The following is a 27,753-nucleotide window of genomic DNA, read 5'->3' as shown; positions in this document are numbered from 1 at the left end:
ATTCCAAATATGTAAGCCAATGAAAACACCCCTTGGACTATGACACCCAACACTAGGGTTTGAACATTTTGAACCCAATTTTTAGTTATAGGTTCCTCTTTGCATCCTATCTCTAAATCCAAGTATATTTTTCGATTTACAAAATTTAATGTCATTTTATGCTATTTGTTGTCAAAAACCCAGTTCTTGCATCATTTCTCAGTTTATCTTATCCAATCATATAAAAAGTAAAAGAACAACAATTCAATCATTACACCAAGCTCTTGAAAATTTAAGGTTAGATTATTGATTATTCTGTAGTGCTTATTGATTGAAATGAATTTTACTACTAATTTGAATGTTTAAAACTAGTAAACCCACTTTCACTACATCATACAATATAAAATAAGCACTAAGATTTTCATAACTCCAACTAATGATTTACGGTATATATCAACTTTCACATTTAGCCATTATTATTAGTTCCTACTCAAGGCAGGATACTATTGCTTTCATTCAATTCAATTGACCAATCAACTTACATAATTTAAAAGATTAAAAGAAATTTCAAATGTTTCTATCTTTTTCTAATTTTCCATTATTTTATAAATCACTTTTTCCATTCATTTTATTGGAACATACTATTTTTGGTAAGGAGAAAATTCAATTTTCTTCAACAAAAATACAAATATTTTCTAACAAGTCTATCATGCATTAATTACAACTTTATCCTTTCCACATTTGTGACAAGTTGATTAGATTTTTCAAAAAAAAAATCATTTTATCTTTTACGTCACATCACTTTGGACAAAAATAAATGTCTAATCAATATTAATTATCACAATCTATTTTTCTTACCAAATTCAAATATAGAGTTAAATATTTTATATTTCTTATTTTAAATACATTTATTAGTTTTACATTGATGCCAATTGTAAAATGCTATTTCTTTAAGTTTACACTATGTTTTACTAGTCACTTTTTTACAATCTTCTCTAATTCTTTTTTATATCATTTAACAAATTGTAAAACTAATACTACCCCTCAAACTTACTAGATATTTTGGTAGTTTAAATTAAGTAATCAACAATTATTTTTTAAAATTAAATATTTCAACTTATAACTGAATTGGTAGAAATGAATAGTTCATTCATATAATATAATTTATTATTATTTATATATTTCTAAAAATAATATAACTATTAATATTCTCTATTTTCCTTCTTCACTAATTATTGACATGACTTTGACGTATTGAGTCTCTTATTAAACCAAACATCCTCACCAATAAACTACAACAACGTGATGGATAAGATGTCCACTGAGTTGCTTTAACCTTAATTTTTACTCTTTTATCTATTACATTCATATTTTACATAATAAAAAAAAACTAAATTTACTCAAATCGGAATCGTTGCAAACAGGGCCTGCATCCCGGTTATTTCGAAGCACAAAATATGACAACATGGACGCATATTGTTCTCGCATCTTCTAGGTCCTTCCAGTTGGTCTGCTGGCCCTATCTCACCCTTAACACTAATCGTATTCTCATTTCACCTTTTGGCTGCGTTGCACTTATTTGAAGCTTAGGGTTTAAATAATTCACATGGGCTCTATTATTATATAGCCATTGCCGTATAATGAAAGGTCCGGGCGTCGATTGATTTTTCTTTTAATTCATAGTGGGTGATCTTTTGAATTCATGTTTGGGAATCTTCATTTTTCTGACTTACTCTTGTCACTGGATATCTGTAGATTAAAAGAGGGTTTATATCAGCGCAGATTGCCAGTTATCATGCAAATGCAAGGAGGTTTAAGCGATTAAAAATTGTCTTAAGAGTTGAGTCAATACTAAGTCATCCAAGAAGGTAAAGATGTTTGGAGTTCTTTTCCCAAATCGAAGCTTCCCAATGGACATGTCGAGTTTCTCTCAAATAGATACACTTCATTGGGTTCTCGACATGAATTATTTTGTAGGTAAGTTCTACTTTTACCATTTTGAATTTTAAAGCTCTGCATACGACATTCATAGAGATATCTATGCAAACACACTTGAGTTGGTTTTTGGAATATTGATTTTTTGCTCAATTTTGTTGTGGTACCAATTATTTGAAAGATTAGAGATCTTGCCATCTACGATAAAATGGAAACACTTTCTAATTGGCCCTGTACATGGTAATCATATGCTGAATGCTTATTTTGGGTTCACGATTTAAAGTGAGTATTTGATTCTGAAAGGATCCAGTACCTGTGCGCATTTGGTTGTGATATCAGCTGTTGATTATTGATTTAATAACCATAGCTCTTGATTTAATTTAATTTATTTTTCCAACATTGTACTAAGAGTTGTGATTTTAAAATTGGTATTGCTACTATGACTACCTATAATTAAATGAAATGTATTTATTTGTAAAAAAATAACTAATCATATGATGCCACATCAGCTGCACGAGCGTGAGTGTCTTGTTTGCACAACCCTTGGTCTCATGTTTTTCTTTTTTTCCTGTTCCGTAGACCTGACAATGCTGATGTTACCAAGTAAGCTACTATGGAAAATTGAGAGTGATTTGAAATTTCTACTCTAGAATTTGTAGACCTGGCAATGCTGATGTTACATCGTATTTGCCAAGTAAACTACTGCGGAAAATTGAGAGTGATTTGAAATTTCTACTCTAGAATACCTAGTCTGAAATTAGGGTGCTCAACTACTAAATCCTCTTCCCTATATGTGGGAGATACAAGGGCTCCCAAAAAGATGTTAGAATTTATAACGTAGATTTTTTGAATAAATTGCTGAATAAATGATTTCATATTAGCATATATCCTGATAACGGTGGAAAACTCCATGCTATAAAGGTCTATCTGCACCTTTGCTCCAAGGGGCAAATATTCTTTGTCACTTTGAAAACAAGCTGTTTTTGTTTCAATATATTATATCAATAGCCAAATGCCAATTTTAAATATTCAGCTCTCATTGAATGTCCCCTGGGCATTTTGAAGAATACTGCCTTGCTGTTGCAGGAGGATAAGGAGAGGGCTTTTGTCGTTATTCATCATGGGGTTTATCCTATATTTGTGTTTGACTCCACTAGCATACTTTTGGGAACTAAATAAAAGTTTAGACGTACTAATAGAATTATTGAAATAGAAATTTTAAAGAGAGGAAAGAGGCTTAGAGTTGAAATATTTTGCTACCCAGATTCATACAATTCTCTGAAGAGATCTATATCACAATTCTGAATTCAATTTTAATTTTATAAATGCATAAAATTGTTAAAAATCACAGCGCCAGAGATCTACAAGGTAGACACAAGCAACCTAAGTAATGATTGAAGTAACATGATTTGCTAGCTGCTTATGCCTATGCCCCAAATTTATGACATTGTCATCTTTCTCTCTTTTTTCATTTGATTAGGAGACTTAATAAATCCAAGTGGAAAATCTGTATCATGTAATATCCCAAAGCATATTCGTAACTTGTATATTACAACCAAATATAATGTTTATTCAATACTTTGGATTATGCAAATTTCATTTACGAGGCTCAAAAATAGCCGTTTTAAACCTTTCTATAATGTTGTGCCTTGCTTTTGAATGATTGTGCTCTCTTGGTGTGCTCACCTCCTTGTCTGATAGTTGCAGTATAGCTTGCAGCTGTGTTTAGTGGCACTGCTAAGTCATGCCTAGTCACACTTCAGCTTTGATGAATCTTCTTTACTTTCACTTCTGGTGTGAATACTGATATGCTTATAATCTGGTCCAACTTCCGTTAACTTCTGATATAAATAGATCACTGGATTTGTCATCTTGTATTTACATTCTCACTAGGACTTATTTTTAGTTTTCTATTGATTGTTCACCATTATATTTTCCAACTTGCTTCCAGTGTTTTCACATCATTCTTTCTTTATTTCTACCCAATTGTCTATTTGTTCTCATCTCGAATGGATTCTTTTGGCATGGGGTGAAATCATTTGTCAGACAAAGGATTTGTATTTTTGTGGAGTAATATGTTTACAAGAACAAGAAATAACTCCTTGCATTGTTGCCATTGTAAAAAATAAATTTGCATCTTTGATCTCACACAAACCTTGATCCAATATTTCCTTTTATCCCCCAAGTTTTCGGGATGGGGAGGATGGCAAGGGACAACAATTAAAATAAGGAAATTGATAGAAGTATAGAAAAATTTCAATTATTCACATCATAACATTGATAAATCATTCATCATTAAACATAATGAAAGCTTTATTCATAACATTAGACTTGAATTGAGCTTTCACATGAGAATTGACAATCAAATCAACAAAAAATGCTTCCATTGTCAATATGCATAAATGTAATATAATAATTACAATAACAAAATGCCCAAGGAGACAACATTGTGGCCTGAATATTGGGTAACGGCATCAGCTACGCTGCTGCTGAAGGAAAAGATGGTACTGGTGAGCTGAAATAATTTCCCAGCAGATTGAGGATAGTAACTTTTGCTGAACTATAAAATGTTACAGGTAAGCTGATCACCAAAAATGGTTCTTAGTAACTCATGCAGATTGTAATTGTTTTTAATAAAAATAACTTGATGGCACAACACACGACCTTACATGGCATGGAAATAAATTGAAGTCTCAATTGATTTTGATTTGGTGGAAGCATCTTGTTAGTCCTCTGCAGCGGTCTTGTTGTTGTCTTTGTTACAAGATTCAAGAAGAGTTGGCAGATTAACGGATTTCCAGATGATTCATTGATAAACAGAGGAACAAATGTGTTCCTTATAAAGAATTACAAGGAGGTTGTTTCTAAAAGAAACAACGTAGACTGAAGACGGAATTAGAAACAAAACTAGAGATAGGATAGGAAACATTCCTATCTATACTGAAGACAAAAAGAGACGGGATAGGAAACATTCCTATCTAGATTGAAAGACGGACTATAGACAAGTAGTTGACTATTATAGAAAGTATAAGATATTATCTTAATACCCTCCCTTAATGGTCAATGTATGGATGTCGGAACATTCTGTGATAATTGAGACCCTCCCTAGATCTACAAAATGCTGAAACCAAGAAGCTTTGCCAGAAGAGTGCTATGACTCAAAATAAGTTGCATTTACAAAACTTCGTTTTTGTGGAAAAAACGGTAAAACCCAGAATCTCACACAACCTTGCGTATTACAGACAACTTGAAATGATTTTTGAGGAGAAAATCAACAAACCCAGAATCTCACACAACCTTGCGTATTACAGACAACTTGAAATGATTTTTGAGGGGAAAATCAACAAACCTAGAATCTCACGCAACCTTGCGTATTACAAACAACTTGAAATGATTTTTGAGGAGAAAATCAACAAACCTAGAATCTCACACAACCTTGTGTATTACAGACAACTTGAAATGATTTTTGAGGAGAAAATCAACAAACCCAGAATCTCACACAACCTTGCGTATTACAGACAACTTGAAATGATTTTTGAGGAGAAAATCAACAAACCCAAAATCTCAGAAACAAATTCAGAAGGCGAAAAATGCAGCTTCGCCTTGATCAGGACCCGGAGAAGTCGAACGCTGCGTAACACCCAGAACAAGTTGATCGGTGTTTCGATATTCGAAGATTGCGATGATGCGCTGCTTCCAGGTTCCATAATTGCGACCATTGAATTTGGAATTATGCTCGAGCAAAATATTTGTCAAAGATGCCATGGCACGTTTTTCAATGAAAATTTTTGAAAATCTATGAAGGCACGTTCTTCGAGGCAAAAATACGAAAGACCCAGAAGAATTAGAGAATGACCCAGAAGAGAGCTCGAAAAACCCAGAAGGAATCTGCTGTCATTTTCTGGATCCGCTGGCTCGAAAATCAAGACACAAAAATTGAGGCACCCAAAAAAAATGGACGACAACCTAGTTGAGCTCTCGAAAAACCCACCAAGAATTTGCAAACAAAATATTTTTTCGACCCCAAAAATTAGGGTTTCGAAAAAAAAAGGCCCTAGCTGAATAAAGCTTGAAAAAACTTCAGATTTCTTGATAAAAATGGTGGATTTTTTTCAAGGATCGATGTGCATGGACGAATGGGGCTAGAGTGTGCTGAACAAACACCAAAAAACGGCGTGAGTTTGCAGAGCCGAATGCAAAAAAATCTTCCCACGATTTTCAGAAAAGAGACCTAGCTGGATTTCGAAAAATTTGAGCAAATAATTTCGAATGAAATTATAAATTTTTCAAAAAGTTCAAGAACTAGGCTCTGATACCATGTTACAAGATTCAAGAAGAGTTGGCAGATTAACGGATTTCCGGATGATTCATTGATAAACAGAGGAACAAATGTGTTCCTTATAAAGAATTACAAGGATGTTGTTTCTAAAAGAAACAACGTAGACTGAAGATGGAATTAGAAACAAAACTAGAGATAGGATAGGAAACATTCCTATCTGCACTGAAGACAAAAAGAGACGGGATAGGAAACATTTCTATCTAGACTGAAAGACGGACTATAGACAAGTAGTTGACTATTATAGAAAGTATAAGATATTATCTTAATAGTCTTTTGCTTCTTAAGTTATTTGCTAGACAGTTGGCCCTTGTTTTCATTCAAAACCCCATTTTGTTGCATGTTTGCCCTTTTATGTTTAGTTTGGCCCAAAGATTATCATGTATGCCATGGCAAGAAAACAATAGCCTTCGTAAATGAATTATTTTCAAAGGGGGCAAATGCAAGGTTTATTTTGGTGATATGAACCTTAGCATGTGCCCAACTCATCACCTTTTGTGCCTCTCACTCTCTAGTTCAAGCCAATTTTTGTTATGTTCATTCTATCTCACTTAAGCTCCTTTGAATTGGGATCTCATGCTACTTATGTATTTTATAAGCCTTTTCTTGGGTTTTTGTTCTTCTGGAAATTTGGTATGTTTAGCAGATTTAAGCTCATACAAACTCTTGGGAAGAAATGTATTGTAGCTTCTGTGCTTTTAAGTTATAATACATTTAATACAGCTTTTGCAACGTTTGTGCAAACACATATGACCTCAACTTCCTTCAGTATAGCTTAATTTGTCAACTGTGATAATTTCTAACAGCTCGAAAGCTTCTTTCTCAACATTGCTAATAGTTGCAACATTGCTTTCATCCACTTTAGTGATAAGTTGGTCCTGCTTTTCCTATCTTCTTTTCAACTACAGAGGAGAGTCTTTAGTTGAGTGAAGAGGACAGGAAGAATAGCTGGGTCCCTAAGGATAAACTTGCACCAACAATTTATTTTACATCTTGGATCGCTTTTTGTCCTGTGTGGAATTTAAGTTTTTGCTTTTTATAAAGTATCCTGTTATCCTAGAGTAGATTAATTGTTAGATATGGTGTAGCATACAAATTTTCTTGTTTTAAATTTTAAATGAGTTTTGTTTAGAATTGGATTAGATAGATGTAGATCTAAATTATTGTTGGTAGACAAAATTTATTTGTGCAAAATCATTGTTAAAAGAAAATCAGTTGTAGAGCAAGCCAAACCAACCAGCAAACAACAACGAAATGGAAATCTGTAAATCAATAAGTTTTCTTTTGAACTGAGAACAATTCCTTTGTCCAAGCACTAAAATCAAGATCAGCAAATAACAAATAAATTGTAACATAAAAACATTCATTTTTGGCCTGAAAGCAATAGGAAAAGTTAGTTTATTCAATCATTACTTTTATGTACTTATTTTTCTTCTAGTTCTGATTTATTTACATTTAATTACAAGAAGGGCAAGATTTTTTGTATTGTTGATTTTAGAATTAGATTTCTTTTTTTGGCTGTAAAGTTTTTCCTTTCATGCAGGCATGAATACAAGAACATAGAAAAGAAGGGTTTCCTTTCTTCATTTATTTTAGTTGCATAGTGTAATTAAAAACTTTTTCTTTCAACATCCAAAAATATTCCAAAAGTAAAACTCTAGGTCAGCGTCCTTTGGTTTGAAAGAGCTTCAAACATGGTCAAACTCACAATCTTCTAAACAAAGTAAAATCCAACTTGCAAACTCAAAGATCAACACAAAACAAGCATAAATACCTTGCAAACTCCCAGAACTCGTAAATTAGTCAAAAATAACAACAATGAAAAAAGTGCGCTTTCAATACAATAGGCATCAAAGTGATTTCAACGTCTCCTATTTATTCCAGTCTTGGTAGACATCTTATATCATGGGTCTAGGAGGGAGAGGATTAGGTAGAAATCAGTTTGGGAGGGATAAGGAAGTTTTTGCCAACTCCTGAAGTCACTGGAGTAGCTGAACACAATGAAGCTCTTGAAATCTAAAGAGAACATGCCCTTGTTGTAAGCAATTGATGTTGCTCACTTGAACAAAATACTCAAACAAGAGACAACCTTTGGGTTCTCTCTTTGAATCTGCATAATAGAATCCTGACGCTCTCCAAATAAGTCAATTAATTAGCTGATAGGCTATTTTATTTGAAACGTTTTCTGTCAGAAGTAAATTCCTCACACCTGAAGATAGAAAGGGTGCCGGTTAAAGTCACTCTGACCCGAAATTCCACTTTAATCATTCATCTATGACATTTTCGGATTTTCTTCACCGGCATGTAGTCTTCCAATGGAAAACATGATTGTTAAAGTCCCTGATGTGCGTGGCCATTCTCACGGCTCGGGTGATATTCTTAGCTTGCATGTTCAAACATTCTGTGCACAGTCACGATTGTGGACCGAAAATTCTGAACTAAACCAATTTTTTTTTGTTTTTCGACAAAAATCGATTGATTTTCGTGATGAATCATGATGAAAAGGGTCTTTGGGAATGATGAGTTTGGTTCCTGTATGGAGTAAGAGTTGGTCTTTGGAGAATAGATCAACAATAGGTGATCTAAAGGAAAGTGCCAATGTTCCTTTTTTCAGCCTTCATGCACATTGAAGATAAAATGAAACACATCTATGTAAGGATTTTTAAAATGTTGATGAAATGAGCCAAGTGAAAATTGCAGATTTGTGTTGAAGTCTCTACACTTGCCTGTCTGTTTTAAAATTACCATCAGCCAGAAATTGACACCGATTCTCATGAGCAGCACTATGTTAGCAAAATTAAAACAATTGTTAAAAAGAAAAGTTTAAATCATAAGTCCAATTTCACTGTAAGTCACAGATTTCAGAAAATTCATAACACTGACCTTCAAATAGGTATCAATTTTAGTCTTGAAGATATACTTAACGTTTGCTGGATCCACGGTGAAAAAAAGTCTGAAACCTGTGGGGCTCACCTCAAATGTGGGCATTTGTATTGTAGGTCTGTGGTCCAGTCATGTAGATGGTGGAAGTTTGTTGGAAGTTCAGAAGTAGAAAAGATCAAGGGTCATGGTCTAGGAGCACCTGGGATTTGAACTCTGGATCTTCCAATCCAAATCCAAATACCAAATACTATTACAGACAAGACCAGAAAAAAAGACATTCCGTGCCACAAAGAAAGAAATTCTCTATATTAGATGTATGTAGGGTGTATGTTTGACTGTTTTAAATTAAATATTCGACATGGGTATATGATGAATAGACAAAAAATTCTCTCAAATTCAAATTAACAAGCCTTTGTCTCTTGAGAGGTCTAGAGTTTGAATAATTGACAAAATTATGTGAATTGATTGTAACATAAATATAAATAAGTATGAGGTCAAAGTTTATATTGCTTATCATTTTAGAAAACTTGTATTTATATTATGATATTGCTATCAGGATTTCCATAACCTGAGAAAAATACATCTCATCTTTGACTATGTATCTACTGATCACTGTTTCATTCATAGACGCATCAAGCAATTTCTTATACCTTTGATTACTTGCAATAGCTGGTGCATATATACCTTTTACTTTCTGCATCAAGCTTACTCCTACACTGTTAGGAATTAGTACAAAAGAAGCCCAACCTAAAATGAGCCCTGCGCTTAACTATGATCTCCTCTCCTTTTGCTCGCTTACTGGAGAGTAAAATTCTGCAATACCTTGTAAGGACCCCATTTCAAGTTGCAAAATAGTTACGTTGACAGCTTTTCCCTGGTACCATGTTGGTATATTCTAGTTGTCACCTCATGCCTTCATCTCATAACCATTAAATTTTTCTATTCCACAATTCTATATTGTTGCAGAGTGTGCAGAGCATGCTGTCTATGCATACCATTCTCCTTGTATAATGTCTTGACTTAATTGGAGCCAGACTTCCTCCATCATCTGACCTGAGTGACTTGATAAGGGCATTTTCCTGCTTTTTAACCAAAGTTTCAAATGCTGACTAATGAGAGATTATGCTAGAAATATCTGTTCTTCTATTTTGAGAAGTAGGCTCACAACTTCTTTAAAAATGTATCAATAATCAGCGATGAACACTTGACTTCAGACACATTGAGTAGCTTCACTGGACCACATAAGTCCACATAAATCAGGCCCAAGACTTCGGTGGTCTTCCATTCTTTGTCAGTATCAAACAAATGTTGCCCTGTTATTCCTGTATGGATGGAAGTCTTCTGGCCTTTTAAGACTTTCTTATAACAGATAAATATTGTAATTCAAGTGCTTGTACTTTTCATGTCAAATGCTATTTTTCCACTGCTAGTGCACGAGACTCTATGGCCTTGGGATCAATTGTTGGTAAAATCCCTTCTCACAGCAATTGCAAGCACTGTCTCATTTTGGAGAGTTTTGACAATACCCTTTGTTCCTTGAATTTTGATATTTTGTATGTATCATACAAAATTTGACATTTTGTATGTACATCCTGATATTCCTGTATGGATGGAAGTCTTCTGGCCTTTTAAGACTTCTTATAACAGATAAATGTTGTAATTCAAGTGCTTGTACTTTTCATGTCAAATGCTATTTTCCACTGCTAGTGCACAAGACTCTATGGCCTTGGGATCAATTGTTTGTAAAATCCCTTCTCACAGCAATTGCAAGCACTGTCTCATTTTGGAGAGTTTTGACAATGCTCTTTGTTCCTTGAAAGTTGATAGCAAGGGCAAGATTGTTAGTTTTTTTGCTGATACAAAGAAGATTCTTGCTCATGTTAGAAACGCGTTGTATGGAATCGAATGTAGAAAACATTGTGCAATGTGACAGAAATATCACTGCATGCTTAATTAAATGAGTCCAACGATTCTTAAAGGGACAGATACATATTCTTGTTGAAAGATATGCACCAATATTTGCAGCATATATAATGGCTAGATGCACTGCAATTAACATACCAGGTTGTTGAATCCACGCATTGCTCATGTAATGCAACAATTGCAAACCCATTTTTTACCTATAGGATCCTTCATTTCAAGCTGCTCTATGTCAGCAATATTTGCATGCTTTGATCTCTTCTAGTTGTTTTGTGTTTGATGGCACTTCTCCCAAGTGTTGAAGCTCATTAAATATAAGTACTTCCTCCTAATTCTCTATGGCCTGTTAATGAGTCATTAGATGTGTTTTTGCTTGCCTTTGAATATCATCCAAGCATTGCATTCACTTTCTGTAGACTTTAAAAGGCATTGCTTCTATTTTTATCCCACTTCTTTTGCAACAAAAGTATTGACAGTTTCACAAAATCAAGTATTTGTATGTTTGTAATCAATTGCAAAATTTCAATAAATAAATCATATGATGATGGAAAGCTTCATAAAACCAAAGCTATTGATGTGAATAAAGTTTTGTTTGTAGTGAAGGCCTTTTACATAGCAAGTTCTTTGTATGGAACTTTCTCAAATGACTTAAGTTTACTTATATTACAATAATAGATAAGTCGTCTATTATTAGTTAATGGTTATTTATTGTAAATATCTAGTTAGCTTTAGTTTGCTTTCGTTTTTTGCTTTCTCTAGAATAGAATGTTTCTATTCTTTACGATTGTTTCCTAAGGAAACATGGTTTTATTCTTTTGTATAAATTGACCTTCCGGTCTCTGTTAATAACAAATAAGTATTTACCAATTACTTCCGTAATATGGTACCAAAGCGTGGTTAATTTTTTTTTGAAAATAAGAATTTCTTCATTGAAATTTTTGGATCCTTATTTTCGAAATTATTCAGGACATCTTCTTCCTCGTACCTAGTAACGTCTAGGGTTTCGATTTGCCTTGATCTTTGCTCAGGCTTACAGGCTTGAAAATCGCAATTTTTGTTTCTCGCTTGAAAATTGCGGCCATCTACAAATTGCGATTTTCTATTGGAGTTTTGTCTACAAATTGTGATTTGCTTAAGGAATATCACGCACATACCAGGCCTGTCTATCCCTATTAGATATTTTGCTCGCGTTCCAGTTGTTGCGGCTCGTTTTTTGGTATCAAATCGCAACATACAGTGTTGTTTTTCTGAGGACGTGTGTCTTGCGATTTTATGGTGCATAATTAGGTTCCTTGGTCTCAGATCTTCATCCTCTCTGTCGTCTCAGCCAAAACCCCTGTGTTCTGAAAAAAAAGGGCATTTATTGACCTCCATGGCTGCGGATTGCATTTTTTTTCAAAACCCTAAATTTTGAACTTGAAAAAAAATTTTGATCACAATTTTTTGGTGGGTTTTTCAAGAGCTCAACTGGGTTGTCGTTCATTTTTTTGGGTACCTCGATTTTCGAGCTAGCGGATCTAGAAAATGACAAAATATTCCTTTTGGGTTTTTCGAGCTCTCTTTTGGGTCACTCTCCATTTTTTCTAGGTCTTCTATTTGTTTGCCTCGAAAAACGTGTCTTCACAGATTTTCATTGGAAAATGTGCCATGGCATCTTTGACAAACATTTTGCTCAAGCACGACTCCAAATCTAATTGTCGAAATTATGACACTTGGAAGTAGCGAATCATCGCAATTTTTGAATATCGGAACACCGATCGACTTGTTCTAGATGTTACGAAGTGTTCGACTTCTCCTAGTCCTGATCAAGATACATGGGATCTGAATAATTGAGAGGCAATGATGCTTCTCAAATTATCTGTGGCTAATGATCAACTTTCTCAGATTTCATCTAGTAAGACAGCTGCTGAGATCTAGACACATCGTAAAGGTCTTCATGAAACTTTTGACAAAAGCAAAACCTCCTTTTTGAAAAACACTTTGTTTTTTATTGTCATGGATGAGCACACCTCACTCTAGGCACACTTGAATCGGATTTAGGAAATCTGTGATCAGTTACTTGCCATCGGTCACAAGATGGAGGAAGAGGATATTGTGGTGATCACTCTATCAGAGTTTACCAAAGTCCTATGAGCATTTTATTGAGACTCTCAACATCACATCTTCTGGTGTTGATTTGAAGTTCACTGATCTCTGCACCTTGTTGCTTCAGCAAGATTGGTGGAAACAACAATTTGGTAGCAGCTCCAGTTCCACCTCCACAGAGCAAGCCTTTGCTGCGAAATCCTTTCAGAAGGATAAAGGCAAATTTCAGCAGCCATCTTAGCAGAAGTCTTTTGCTCTAGCATCAGATGCTTCTCGAAAGAAGAACATTCAATGCAACTACTGCCACAAGTTTAGATACATGAGGGTTGGATGTCAGAAATGCTTAGCTGCACAGTCTAAGCAATTAGGTTCGCAGCCCAAAGCGAACAATGCAGAGCACACTAACCAGGCAGAATCTGCCTTTTACACCTTCATGGCTAAAAGACCTGTCGATCATGTGAAGTCGTCTGCCTAGTACATTGATTCAGGTTCTTGTCATTTCACTCATTGCAGAGACTGGTTTACTGACTACCAACCTTATTTAGACTGTTATTTTTGGTGGCAGAGAAGTGTACATGGTTGTCGGTAAAGGCAACATTCAGATTTAGTCTATTGGGAGGAATCTCATATTCCTTGAAGTGTACTACGTTCCAGGGATGGAACTAAATCTACTCTCAGTCAGTCAGTTGCTGCGACATTCTCCACACTTGGTAGTCACCTTTAGTTCACATCAGTGCACCATCATTGATCGGGCGACTAAGTCTATTGTTGCAGTGGGTCTTGAGGATCATGTTCTTTTCAAACTTATTGATTCTGGTGATTCTCAAGACTTAGCTATGGCTGCTCGGTGGTCTTATGTTAGCACACTTTGGCATCAACGATATGGGCACTTAAATGTGCATCATCTCTCACAGCTTGGTCGGGATGAGCTTGTTCTTGGATTGCCAGAGATTCAAACTCAACAGCTTGGAGTTTGTCACACATGCCAGTCTGGGAAGCAACATTGCACACCTTTCACCAATGGCGACTCATGGTGAGCTTCTCAGGCACTTTAGCTTGTACATGCCAATATCTACGGCCCTATGGCCACTCCTTCTATTCTTGGGTCCAGGTATTTTTTGTTGTTTGTTGATGATTTTAGTAGAAAAATGTGGGTGTATTTCCTTAAAAAGAAATCAGATGCATTTCTTGTATTTTAGAAGTTTAAACCTTTAGTTGAAAAAGAGTTTGGGAAATCTATTATTGCTCTTAGATCAAACAATGGGGGGGAATTTTGTTCTAATGTTTTCTCCAACTTCTTGGATAGACATGGCATTAAACGCTAGTTAACCCACACCCCACACGCCACAACAGAACAGTGTAGTTGAATGTTGGAACAGGACAATAATCAAGATGGCTCGATCCATGCTCGAACACAAACATAATTCCGAAGAAGTTTTGGGAAGAAGCAGTTAACACTATAGTTTATCTATTGAACTGGTCATCCACAATGACGGTCAAAGGTAAAACTCTGGAAGAGGCTTGGTCAGGTCACAAGCCCAAAATCAGTCACCCGAAGGTCTTTTACTCCCTTGCTTTTGTTTGGATCCCTGATGCATCACGCACCAAGTTGGATGCGAAGAGTCAGAAACTCGTGCTTGTTGGATATAGCAGTCTTCACAAAGCCTATCGCCTGATCGATGTTGAGACATCTCATCTCATCTACAGTTGTGATGTAGTCTTTGATGAGCAGCGAGGACCTTTCATGCCTATTTCTCTTGTTCCTAATCCAACAAACCAGCCTATGCAAGCTCATGATTTGGGAGTTTGGCTTCCATTAGGTCCACCTGATGGGAGGGCTCCGGTAGCTCTTGCAGCTCCAGTTATACCAGTGGTACTTGTACAGATACCTTTGGTTTCTCTTGCAGGATCACCTCGCTTTGTAGATGCTTCACTTGAGTTTGATCCGAATTCTTTTGATGAAGATCCTGTTGATTGAGCATCTTCTAGTACTAAGTTTGTCATTCTCCTATCCGGCCTAAGTGGTGGGCTAAGACACTCGCTGATCTTTGTGATGATGAGCTCATTGATGGGAGAACTACTTGGAAAAAGAGCAAAACTATAGATTCTGCTAACTTTGCTCTCATGGCCAACAGTCACAGTGTGTTTGAACATCAAACATATTCCGAGGCTAAAGGAATTCCAGAGTGGGAACAGGCCACGACATCTGAACACCAGAGCTTGTTGAAGAACAACACCTGTGTCCTTTCTGATCTTCCACCGGGGAAGAAACCCATTGGTTGCAAACGGGTCTACAAAATCAAATACAAATCGGATGGTACTTTGGATAAGTACAAAGCTCATTTAGTGACAAAGGGCTTTTCTCAGCGTTAGGGCATTGATTATGAGGAAAGCTTTGCTCCTACTGCAAAGATGAGCACCATCAAATTAGTCCTAGCCATGACAACACAGTATGGCTAGAAGGTCCATCAAATGGACGTCAAGATTGCTTTCTTGAATGGTGATCTCCATGAAGAGGTCTACATGATGTAGCCTCCTGGTTTCAAGGTTGCTAAGAAAGACCATCAAGTTCTTAGATTGGTAAAAACTCTCTATGGCTTGAAGCAGCCCCCTTGAGCATGGTACATAAAAATTGATATGCACCTCAATGATCAAGGCTTCAAGAGGAGTTCTTTAGACTCAAATTTGTACATCAAGTCTACTGACAGTGACATCATCCTTCTGGTTATTTATGTGGATGATTTGATCATCACTGGCAGCTCGACATCTTTGATTCAAGAAATCAAACAGAACTTATGCCAGCCTTTTGATATGATTGACCTTGGTATCATGCATTATTGCCTAGGTGTTGAAGTTTGGTAGCAGTCTTCTGGTATATTCATCTCTCAGTCCAAATATGGTAGGGCCCTGTTAGACAAATTTTGTATGTAGGATTGCAAGTCTACATCCACACCTATGGAGAAAGGTCTAAAGTTATTTACAAAGTCTGATTCTCCTTCCGTTGATAATACTAAACATATAGGCAACTAGTAAGAAGCCTCATCTACCTCTCTGCTACTAGGCCCGATACCAACTTCGTAGTCAACTATATTCATGCTTTATGAGAGCTCCTAAGGCTGATCATTGGATGGCAGCAAAGTGTGTGCTTCGTTATGTGAAGGGCACTTCAAATTATGGACTTTTGTACTTTGGAAGTTCTAATCCTAAACTTAGTGGGTTCACAAATTCAGATTGGGCAGGCTCTGTTGATGATAAAAAGTCAACGTCTGGATATGTGTACAATTTGGGATCCGGTGTAGTCACATGGACTAGTAAGAAGTAGCAAGCAATATCTCTCTCCCCTACAGAGGCCGAATACAGAGGGACTGTTAAGGTAAGATGTGAAGCTGTTTGGCTTCGTCGGATGCTTGGAGATATGCAAATGTTACCAGCAGGACCGGCTACTCTGTTTGTTGATAACGAAGGTGTTATCAAGTTAGCACAAAATCTAGCCTTCCATGAATGAACCAAGCATGTGGATGTTCATTGTCGTTACATACGACAACTAGTTAAAGACAAGACTATAGATTTGTAGTATGTTCCTACCACAGATTAGAGTGCAAACATTATCACCAAGCCTCTTGGTCTTGATAAGTTTGTTAAATTCAGAGGACAGCTTGGTGTTCTAGATAGATTAATCATTAAGGGAGGGTATTACAATAATAGATAAGTCGTCTATTATTAGTTAATGATTATCTATTGTAAATATCTAGTTAGTTTTAGTTTGCTTTCGTGTTTTGCTTTCTTTAGAATAGAATGTCTTTATTCTTTATGATCGTTTCCTAAGGAAACATCATTTTATTCTTTTGGATAAATTGACCTTCTGGTCTCTATTAATAACAAGCAAGTATTTACCAGTTACTTCCATAATGACTTAAACCCTAGGTGCATTTTAAAAAGTCTTTGTTGTCTGGATAAGAAATTATTATATCTTATCTTTATGACTTCTATTTAATTTTAGTTACCTAAGTCGTTTAATATTTGATTGAGGAAGTTGTCTCATAACATAGGATTAAGACACACGTCATAATCTTGTCTAATCATATTACTTAACTTTGTCTTAATAAGCAAGGCATCTTAACTTGTTATAGATTTGTTGGACTTATCCATCACTCCATAATAAAATGTTTGTTCTCGTTGTTTTATCAAATGCAACAAACACTATTGCTTTACCTCAATCATCCATCAATATTATAATGCTGATTTTAAGCGTGGACAAAACTAGCCAGAAAAAAGAAAAACTCAGCCAATTGTTTTCTTTAATGAGCCAGCATTGCACAAAACAACAATACAATGTGCAACATTTTTCATTGCTGCACACAATGCAACCTAGAATCGAAAGACACTTGGAAGAATATGTGGTTAAGTGCACAAGAAGGGAGGCTAAAACATAAGAACAATTCCCTTATCGATGACCAGATGGTAGCATTAAGAAGGGAAGATGCTTATATCAATTAGCTAATTTTAGCTAATATATATTCATTAATTTGTATGAATCCTTTATTACTATGAATGGATGAAGGTAAGGAAGGGTATGCTACAATAATTTTTTTCTCAAGCTTTTTCATTTGCAATTTGCACATAATCATGGTGTATGAACTTGCTAAGTATTATTGTGGAAAGTAATGACACTAGAATGATTACCAGGATATTTGATGTTAACAAAAGAGTGAAAGCCTCCTTAAATAAGAATTACAAATAATTTATTCATAAATGATAAGAACTACAACTAAGAATTGCAGATGACAACTAAAAGAAAAGCATATGTCTATCCTCAACTTAATTGACCATTATAGGTAAATATTACAGTACTATTTTAATCAGTATTGCATTCACTTGAAGTTTGTTAAAAGTTGTGTTACTCTTTGTAAGCTTGCTTTTCTCTATTTAATTCATGACCATTCATCTTGACAACATTCTTTGGTCAATCTAACCATATTTGTTTACACAAAATTATAACTATATTTGGTTTGCCTAAAAAGTAAAACAAGATCTTCTAGTTTGTGAGTTAGGTTCTGTTGCAAGTGCATAAGGATCTATCCCCATCAACCTGCTATTGCTGCTAGCTCAATGGGGACAGCATGGGGACGATGGGATGCCCCTAGACTCTCAAGAATCCCCTGACCAACTTGGGGATACCTAGGAGTCTCCCATTGTCCCCACTTAGAAATTTGGTCCATAAGCCAAAAAATAGTGAAAATGTTAGGAAAATGCCTCTGCCCTCAAACTCCTGCACAAGGGGGCACCCAAACCTCCACCCTTCATTCTTTTTGTTTATTCAATCATTTCCATGCTTTTTATGTTTATGGGTTGAAAACTTTGAACTTCACTTAGTATGCTAAGTTTGAAGCTAAGTTTCATTTTCAATTCTTGTGCTTGTTCTTGGTCCACACTTTGCTCCCAATGTTCCAAAACTCTGCTCACCATTGTTGATGTTCAAATTTCAATGCAATCATTTTCAAGTTTTAAATGTTTACTAATGTAAACTTTACATAGTGGCAATGTTTCATTTATAGTTCTTATTCGTTCAAGAACTTTTTATCAGAGTTGCATTGACACGAGTACGGTATCGGGTACGGGTACGGCCAATTTTTGAGACCTCTTATTTGGGAACGACAAATACAACATTCTTAAAACATATGTATATATATATATATATGTATATATATATGTATATGTATATATATATGTATATATATATATACATATATATACATATATATATATATATATATATATATATATATATATATATATATATATATAAATATAAAACAAATTTTTAGAGTCATTAAAGAAGTTTTTCATTATAATGAAAGCAATATGAGCACAAAATTGCGACATTCCAAAATACTATAGTTAGATATAGTTTTATTATTAAAATGAAATTCAAATACAAAAATAGTTTGGTAGAATCACATGCTATCAAAAATATCATCACTGTTCTCTTGAAACTCAAGATCTAGATCATCAAGATTCTCCAAAGAGTTAGGATAGCTGGATTGAGTATGGCCACCACCTAGACTCTCGGAACCCATTGACGATTCAGCAAAGGGTCTTCTGACCATGTCAGAATTCTCAACATTGAGGTTGAGATGTGTCAATGCATTTATGGATACATCAATGTCACTTATCTCAGGTTGTACATCTCAAAGTCTATTAGGTCCTTTGATGTAGTTTGTGGAGGAATGTGACAATAGACGAAGATTAGAATGCGCATAGACAAGGTCCTCTGCTTTGCTGGCTGCCAACCTATTTCGTTTCACAAAATGGATAAAGCCATATGTACTCCAATTCCTCTCAGATGCAAAAGAACTAGAACCTGCAATAAAAGAGTTTTATATTATAATTTATAAGTTACAATTACAAAGACACAAACAATCAAAAACATTTGAAATAAGAAATAATTCTTATTAGAATAATCAATATAAAATCAAACCTGTGATAGAAGCTTGATTGCTAGCTTTTGCAAATGTGTAGTCATGGCACCATGGAAGTTCTACCACTTTATAGGATCCATTTCTTTTTTATCTGCCATTGCATCAACATCTGCATAAGTTCCATTAGAGGAAGCAAATGTCCCAAACTCATCTCGAATCTCCGCAGCAACTCTAGGATCTGTAAACATTTTCTTGAAAGCTTTTTTATATCCTTCAACAACCTCAACATTCCTATTTGGTGCTGTCCTATTTGGCAATGCTAATATATCAGCATGGTAGTACTTAGGGTCTAAAGAATATGCCAAAAGTTGCAATGGAGTTGTCATTTTATCCCATCTTTTTTTTATTACATCATATATTTGCTTATAAAAAAATTCAGAGGGATCTTGCTCTTTTCCTATAATAATATCTCTAACTTGCTCCACCATTGTATGTATGCAATCATAGATGTCACCTAATATTGGCTTATCGGTATCACATTGATGAATCAGGGTGTATATTGGCTCAATGAAAGATAGTAAATAATCTATTTGAGCCCACCAATCCTCATCAAGAATTAACCTCCTGAGATTATTTGCTCTATCTATTTGTGATTGTCTCCATACTGCCCAAATGTCACTAATCACCATACTTTTCAAAGCTTGTTTGACATCAACAAGCCTTTTGAGAACAATGTAGTGTGTGGCAAAGCGTGTCTCAACCGCCTTCAATAAAAAAAAAACATTTTAAAACCATATAAATCTTAAATACATTTCAATAAAAAAACAAATTGAATATTTTTGAGACAAGACATTTACCCTTAACGACTCTAGCTTAGCGAATTGTCTGTAAATGGCCTGTGACATGTGATGATTACAAATAAACATCTGAATCTCTTTGGCTTCTTCATAAATCTTTTGTATCCATTGAATTTTGCCAATTTTTTGTAGCATCAAATTCAAAGAATGAACTACATAAGGAGTCCACCAAATTTTTGGATATCTTGCATCCACGACCAACCCAGCTGCTCTGCATACTTTTGCATTATTTGTGATCACTTGAACAACACTTTCTGGCCCCACAGATTCAATTGCTTCAATTAGAATGTTGGCAATAAACTGTGTATCTTTCTCTTCAGCATTGCATTCCACTGCTCTCAAAACATTGCCCCCTTTGGGCTCATTGCAAACACATTGATTAGTGGCCTATTTCTGGCATCCTTCCATCCATCACAAATGATGGAAACTCCTGAAATTTTCCATGAATCTCGAATCACTTGCAATTGTCTATCAATAATCTCTTTTTCTTTAATCAAAAGAGTAGTACGAACCTTCTCATACCTTGGGCTTTTGTATCCTTTTGGAGCTTCATTAATAGACCTAACCATCTCTTGCCAATATGGCAAGCGAACCACGTTGAATGAAATTCCATTTGCATATAGACAACTTGCAATACTCTGATCTGTATCCTCTCGACTTTGCAAATTAAATGCCTTTTCAAGAGGTCCTAAATTATGCCTCTTGTCACCAACAGATGTGCCTAAAGTTGGATGCAAAGGAGGTTTATTGAGATTTAACCTTTGTGTTGACTTTAGAACTTGACTATTAGCTTCATCCTCTTCTTTTTGGTACTTTACAATCTTCTCACGTGACAATCCCTTCCTTGGTTGATCATCAACCTTTGGACCAGGACACATTTCACATCCTGTACCTTTTATGTGATAGAGGTGTCCATGAACCCTGGTATAAGAACCGTTATAATCAATCGGACACTCATGACACCTCCATTTAAAACCTCCACCGCCTTGAAATTTCTCAATGATGGTTACATGTTTCCATAATGGATATTTAGCATTTGGTTTGATCCACTTGTCATTTTCTGATGCTCTAACATCTGCTGACAATGACGCCATGATTAGGTTCCTGAAAAAAATAAAAAATTAGTAAAATTATGAAATCAAAACAAATTTGCATTAAGCTATAAAATTAATATAATAATTTATAAAATGATTAAATTAAATATATGTGCAATAATTTTTATTTCAAATTTAATTTTACAAGAATATAACTTTGAAACTTAAATCTAAATTATTTATTAATTAAAAATAAATTAAATATTCTCATAATATTAATTAATTTCGTCCAAATATAAATTTAATATTCTAATGGTAACTCTAAAGTCTAAAACAATTATTACGCTTTATGAATTATTAAATATTATTACTATAATTAATAAATTATAATTTATAATACTATTTAATATTAATTAATTTTTATGAAGTTTAAATTTAAAAAAATATAAAAAAATATAAATATAAAACTAGTTTAAATTTTAATAATTATAATTGTAATTTTAATAATTAATTTTAATTTTATTTTATTTTAAAAACTAAATAATATTGATTTATTAAAATTAAACTATTAAATTTTATATTTATTTATATTTGTAAAATAAAACTTAGCAATGTAATTTGTACATTTTATTTGAACTATATAAAACACAGTCATTAACATATAAATAGGGTTATATCAATATGATATAAACATTAACAAACATCTATAAAATAAAATTGAAACATTAACAAACATTTGAAAAATAAAACTGAAACGAACATTAAAAAAAAATAATCTAAAACAATTACTCCCGTATTGTGATGACGATGAACCGCGTGCAAGTATTGGAGGCCACTCGTAGGAGAATTCAGAGATGGAGGCCAAGCATAGGAGTATTCAAACCACGCGCAGGAGTAACCAGACCGCGCAGGAATAATTCATTCGTTATTTGAACATTTGGGGTTTATTTATAGCTGCACGAGTTTTGTTTTTCCCAGCGATTACGGGATATTTTTGGATTTTTCCCAATTTTTTCCAACGATTACGAGTCTAATTGGCAGTCCAATAGATATTTTCTTTAAAACGACATGAAAACGCGACATTCTATAAAAAATTCGGCTCAAATTTTTTAGAAATATGTCTTCACCGTTTCTAACATGGTTCGAAAATGGGATCTTTCCAAAAACGGGCAGATACGATTTTCATCCATATTTCCTCCGTTTCGTCTGCATATCCGTATCGGATACGGCCATACGCGTGTCAGAGGTTGGGGGGTTGCATTTCCAGTAACCCTGCTTTTTATAACTAATTTTTCAAGTACCATATTTATTTGTGCCACACGAAGCCCAAACTAAGGCCCTTGGCCCCCCTATCCCCGTGTCAAGAAACTCATTGGAACATTGGTCATTTTCAATAATTTCAATTTTTAGTGTTATCAAGTCAAATAAACATCTCTTTATTTCAAAATTTGAATAAATGAATTATCAAAATGAGGGAACGAATCTCACAATTACAATAGGTGAGATATGACAAAAAGCCAAAAATGTGGAGAGCAAGGTAATTACCTTCTAAAATAAGTACACCTAGATGCATGAATTATAAATTATGGAGAAGACAAATGACTTTCTAAAAAGGTTAGCTACAAGCCTATCAAGTATAAAATTCTCAGGACACGAAATGTACTTCTAGAAGCATGCAATCTGTTCATATGCATGCATGCATGCATGAATAAGCAATACGAGCCTGAAAATTAACTCATGCACAAAAGATGAATGCAAACATGTATGTAACACATGTTGGATAAGTGAGGAAGGGCATAAATCATGTCCAAATGGTCCAAATTAGTTTCTTGTAGAAAACTCTTGAAAATAACTCCCCAAAAGGTGCCAAATTAGAAGACTCGTGGAGCTAGATTTAAGTCCCGATAAGTTCCAAGAAAACTTTATTAATTATCATTAGATTCCTAGTGATTGTCAAGACATCTTCTAGAAGGAACTAGTCCCTAGCTGCAACATCAAGCAGAGTTTTGTAGAGCTATAGTTCCCCACATCACCTTGTCTTTTACAAGGAGGTGATAATGCAATGCCTACTTTTTCTAAGCCTAGTCCACAATTTTCAAGGAATTCCTGATATTTATTACTTTTATTATGCTTCATTTAGAATTAGAAGAATAAGGAAAGACTCTCCCCTTTAATCTTTTTTTTGAGGTCTCAAACTATAGAAGGATCCACAAAATCCTCCATAAGATTGTTTACCCTCGTGGGGTAACAAGAACTTAATGTATAGATATAGAAGCAAGGTATTCAATACAGGAAATATAGAGAACTCAGAAGTAATTCTTATATTCATTATTACCTGAACACAAGGTTACATTTGCACTACACAACATGCCTTTGCTTATGAAGAAGGTTCATACATATAGTGTTCAAGGGGGTGCAAGGCGAACCGTCGCACTCTTGTAACTCCCTCGATTATGCCAACCATCTAATTACCCAAGTTTCCCAACATCATCCCCCTCAAAAAGAAAGTCGTCTCCGAAAAACATCCAAAATGTCCGGGACGAAAACACAAAATGGAATGATAACAACCACAAAACATGAGACTAAGAGGAAGAGGAAGAAGAAGAAGGGGGCATAGGAAGTGTCCCTGGTGTTGGTTCCCAAAACTGCAGATTGGAAATCCAAGAGCTTGCCACTTCTTCGATAGGACTTCTCAATCAGTTTTGGCCAACGAATGGGAATACTTCTCGATTCTTCTACACTTCAGGCTCTACTACACCTAGGCGGGTAAACTTTCACCTCAAACACTGACTACATGGTTCAAGGCTTTGCTATAGCGAATTTAAACTTCTGGAGTTTTGTGGCTGGCAAAGTCCTCGAACTCAATGAAACTAAAACTGGATACTGAGTGCTTGAATTATATAATATTTGTAAATAATGGAATTGATAGCTCTAATAGCTCTAATAATGGAATGGATGCTTGTAGAAGGAATATATAGATTTTTTGACTTCAATAATAAAAAGACTAGCGCCTCTGCTCATCTGGGCAATAGAGTCAACTTCAGTGAATTTTCATGTACAACTTTATAATGTCTTACACACTTTACTGCCAACAATTAAATAATCAAGATGTGACAGATCAAATATATATGCAGTCTTAAATTAGTCCAGATTGAGCTTTAACTCTTCAAGCAGGGAGACAAATTGGACACAGATGCAGAAACAATTAAATATTTCACACTATCTGTGATGATCGAATTTAAATGCTAGATGACCATGTCCACTTATCTGACATTTAAATTGTATACTGAATTCCAAAAATTAATTACAAAGGACGATTCGCCTGCAGTTTAAATCTCCACACTTTTCATAATAAGCAAAGAACATTTTATTTTATTATTAAAATAAAATAATAGAATTTTTATCACAAAATCATAATGAGCCCCTTATTCCTCCATACAATAATTAAATATAAAATACTTTCTTCTAAGATAATATGGATGTCTGTTCGGATCTGTCCTGTTTGTTTGAAAATAAAATAAAATTTGAAGAACCTCATTATGGCTCAAATACTTGACAAAGTTATGTTCAATATACTCAATGTAGTCTAACAAATAGAATAGAGAACTTCTGCATATCACTTTCAATTTTATTGATCTTGCAATCCAGTGCTGATTCTTCATATTGAATCGTTGTAGATTCATTCTGTATTTATCGCATGAAGAGACTTAGTCAATAGTTTCTATCCTTCGCAATTCTTGATCGCATCTGATGATGCTTCCTTTTACTGTTGATGCTTTGTAAGGGATGATCAGCTATTGTTGTTGCTGTGGAATTTCATCGGGACCAATCTTTTCATCACCCATATTGTATACGCTGTTGTACTCTAGTTTCAATGGAGGTCAAAGAAATATTCCACATCTGTGTATTTTAACGGGTCTTGAAACTCACTGATTCACTACAGCCTGTGTGTAGTATTTCCTTGAGATGTCACTTCATTGAGGTTAACCAACAAATAATTCAGGCTCAGTCCATGTTTGAAAACATTATTAAAAATATCATTTCTTGTCTCATGGATATAGATAATCAAAATGCAATAGGCCTTAGATAGGTTGAATATTGCTCAAGATGATATTCTGTTTTGGGGTTAAATGAATACTTAAGTTGTATTTCACAATCACTTCTCCGCATGCCTTTTTGATAACACCCTTGATCCAGCCATTATCAACATCTACCATGTCATGTTGAAGAGATTGATCTTTTAATTGTGTGATTTGTCCTTTGATCAAATTTTATTAATTTGATCTTCCAGCTCAGTAAGCCTGTTCAAGTCTAAGAAAAGTTTTCTTATCACTGCAATGACTTGTTTTAAGAATATGGCCCCCCTCAATCAACCCAACCATCGTTTTCTTCTATGATATGCTAAAAATTATTCACTTTAACATGAGGGATCCATGGCCCTTCCTTTTGTGTATCTGTAGGAGGTAAAGGAAGAGAATCTAAACCACCAACTAGCTGATTTAGAAGCTTAAAAATTTCTCTGTGCCTTTCATTATACTTATACAGTTCTATTAATTCCAAGTAATGACCCCTGCAGCAATTCTTTAAGAATTCATATGTTTTTGATTAGCAACAACATTAATTCTAGAGTTTATCCAAACTTATTAAAGCTTCTTCCCACTGAGAGAATATCAATCTCTTTAGAGAGTTGATGTGTCTCTGAATCCTTGCTTGCCAGAACGTTTATGAGGTCATTTGACATTAATGATTATCTTTTCAAGTTTCCAGCATCATAAATGGGGTTCCTAAATTTTAACAAAAAGTAGAGCTCCATCACCTGGAAAGTTCAATAATTGGCAGAGCTGGTACATTTGCTGGGTATGGATGTGCAAATCTGCCCATGCCTATGAGTTGACCTCCATTGGTTCCTTTAACATAAGCACAACGTCCTTCACCTCAACCTCCTTCCTCTCACATGTTGCTCTCGCCTCAACTAACTATGTCTCGATCATACTTCAACCCTGTGTGGCTACCTCTAGTTGGCCATAAGTATTGCATGTTCCTTCGCCCAATCCGCTCGTTGGGTGGCTAGTTGAGTAGCTATCTCCGCCCTATTCGCCTCCGCACGCCGTTGAGCATAGTGTCTCTATACACCTCTACTATCTCACAGGTGAACTTTACAATGCGATTGTTATCTGCTAGCGATGCCTCTTCAGTAGTCCACTCGACCATCATCTCTGGCGTCTCTATCGTCGACCATCCTCATGCCTCGAAACAAGTGTGGAAGGCTAAAGGACATCCCTCTTGCATATAGTACAAAACATGGGTCAACTCCTTTGTTTTAGTTTGTGCCGCAGGTACAAGCACCCAACCTCTCTCAACTACATCGGTAAGAGCGGTAAGATATGCCTATATTCTCTCATCATCTAAATCATACACTGCCTCTACTGTCGGTGACACAATCTCTACCTCCACTCTCACAGAACATCTCCGCTCTGCTACACCTACTTCCATATCAACTGTTGTCTGGTCTTCGTCTACTGTACCCTCTAACTCTGGTACAACTTCATGTCCTTGTGCTGCCATATCCAATGCTTTCATTGAAGGAGGAAGGAGGGATTGAATGAAGGGTCCTAGTGTGTTTGGGACAATCTGAAACCTTTTCATGAGATAGGCACTCGCATGGTCCATCACTGCCTCCAGCTAAGGCATACCCTTACAATTATCTCCTACATGATCAGCCAATAGTGTTGTATCAATCGTCACCATAGCATCCAACCTAATCAACTCAAGTCCGACCTATGATGTGTTGCCTTCTACCTCTGGACTCTCCCTGAGTCCGACCTCCCGAGTCACACCTTTAGATGGTGAAGGCTATAACTTTGTAACCTCTCCTCCCACTAGATCTGTCTCAACTACTTGAGTCATCTCACTCTCCATCTTAGGAACTACAACGAGGGCTTCTTCTCTTGCAAGCTTTGGCTCGTGTACCATCAGGGTGACTCCCGCCGTCATGACAACTCGTGGGGCCATAACAATAGGGGTCCGAATTTGGCCAAACGTTGGGATGGGGATAACACTTGTAGTGGGCACCAAGTGTGTTATGGAGACAACATAGGATGCACAAATGGTGACCAAGGCTCCGAAATTGCCTTCGTCTCATCGTCCTCATCTCTGAGTGTTGTCTTCGTTCGTGGCACTCACACTCTCCGTTGTCTCTTGTTGCTCACTATCGGCATCCCCATGAGCATCTATCTCCTGTCTAACCTGTTTCTGACTTGTCACCGTCTGTCCACCAGGCGTATCTAGGTGACACCATCTCAAAT

At 35.4% G+C, this 27,753-nt stretch overlaps 1 protein-coding gene across 2 annotated transcripts in view; it reads left to right on the top strand.

The window, feature by feature from the left end:
• The first annotated feature begins 1,381 nt into the window (after positions 1 to 1,381).
• The window catches only part of LOC149532285 (hikeshi-like protein), a 72,514-nt gene continuing 46,142 nt past the window's right edge, over positions 1,382 to 27,753 (top strand). Inside the window, exons 1-2 of one of the 2 annotated variants that reach the window (XM_089804867.1) lie at positions 1,382 to 1,626; positions 1,735 to 1,956. In XM_089804867.1, the coding sequence (XP_089660993.1) occupies positions 1,854 to 1,956 (103 nt within the window). In that variant the 5' untranslated portion in view covers positions 1,382 to 1,626; positions 1,735 to 1,853. The remainder of the gene's footprint in view (positions 1,627 to 1,734; positions 1,957 to 27,753) is intronic. The other variant, XM_089804866.1, reaches the window with a different exon arrangement.

The sequence above is a fragment of the Cupressus sempervirens genome, chromosome 10 (genome assembly GCF_028749045.1).
Source record: "Cupressus sempervirens isolate cs-2001-9-10 chromosome 10, ASM2874904v1, whole genome shotgun sequence".
Classification (NCBI taxonomy): Eukaryota; Viridiplantae; Streptophyta; class Pinopsida; order Cupressales; family Cupressaceae; genus Cupressus; species Cupressus sempervirens.
Note: the sequence above shows the minus strand (reverse complement) of the source record. Positions and strands in the feature narration are given on the sequence as shown.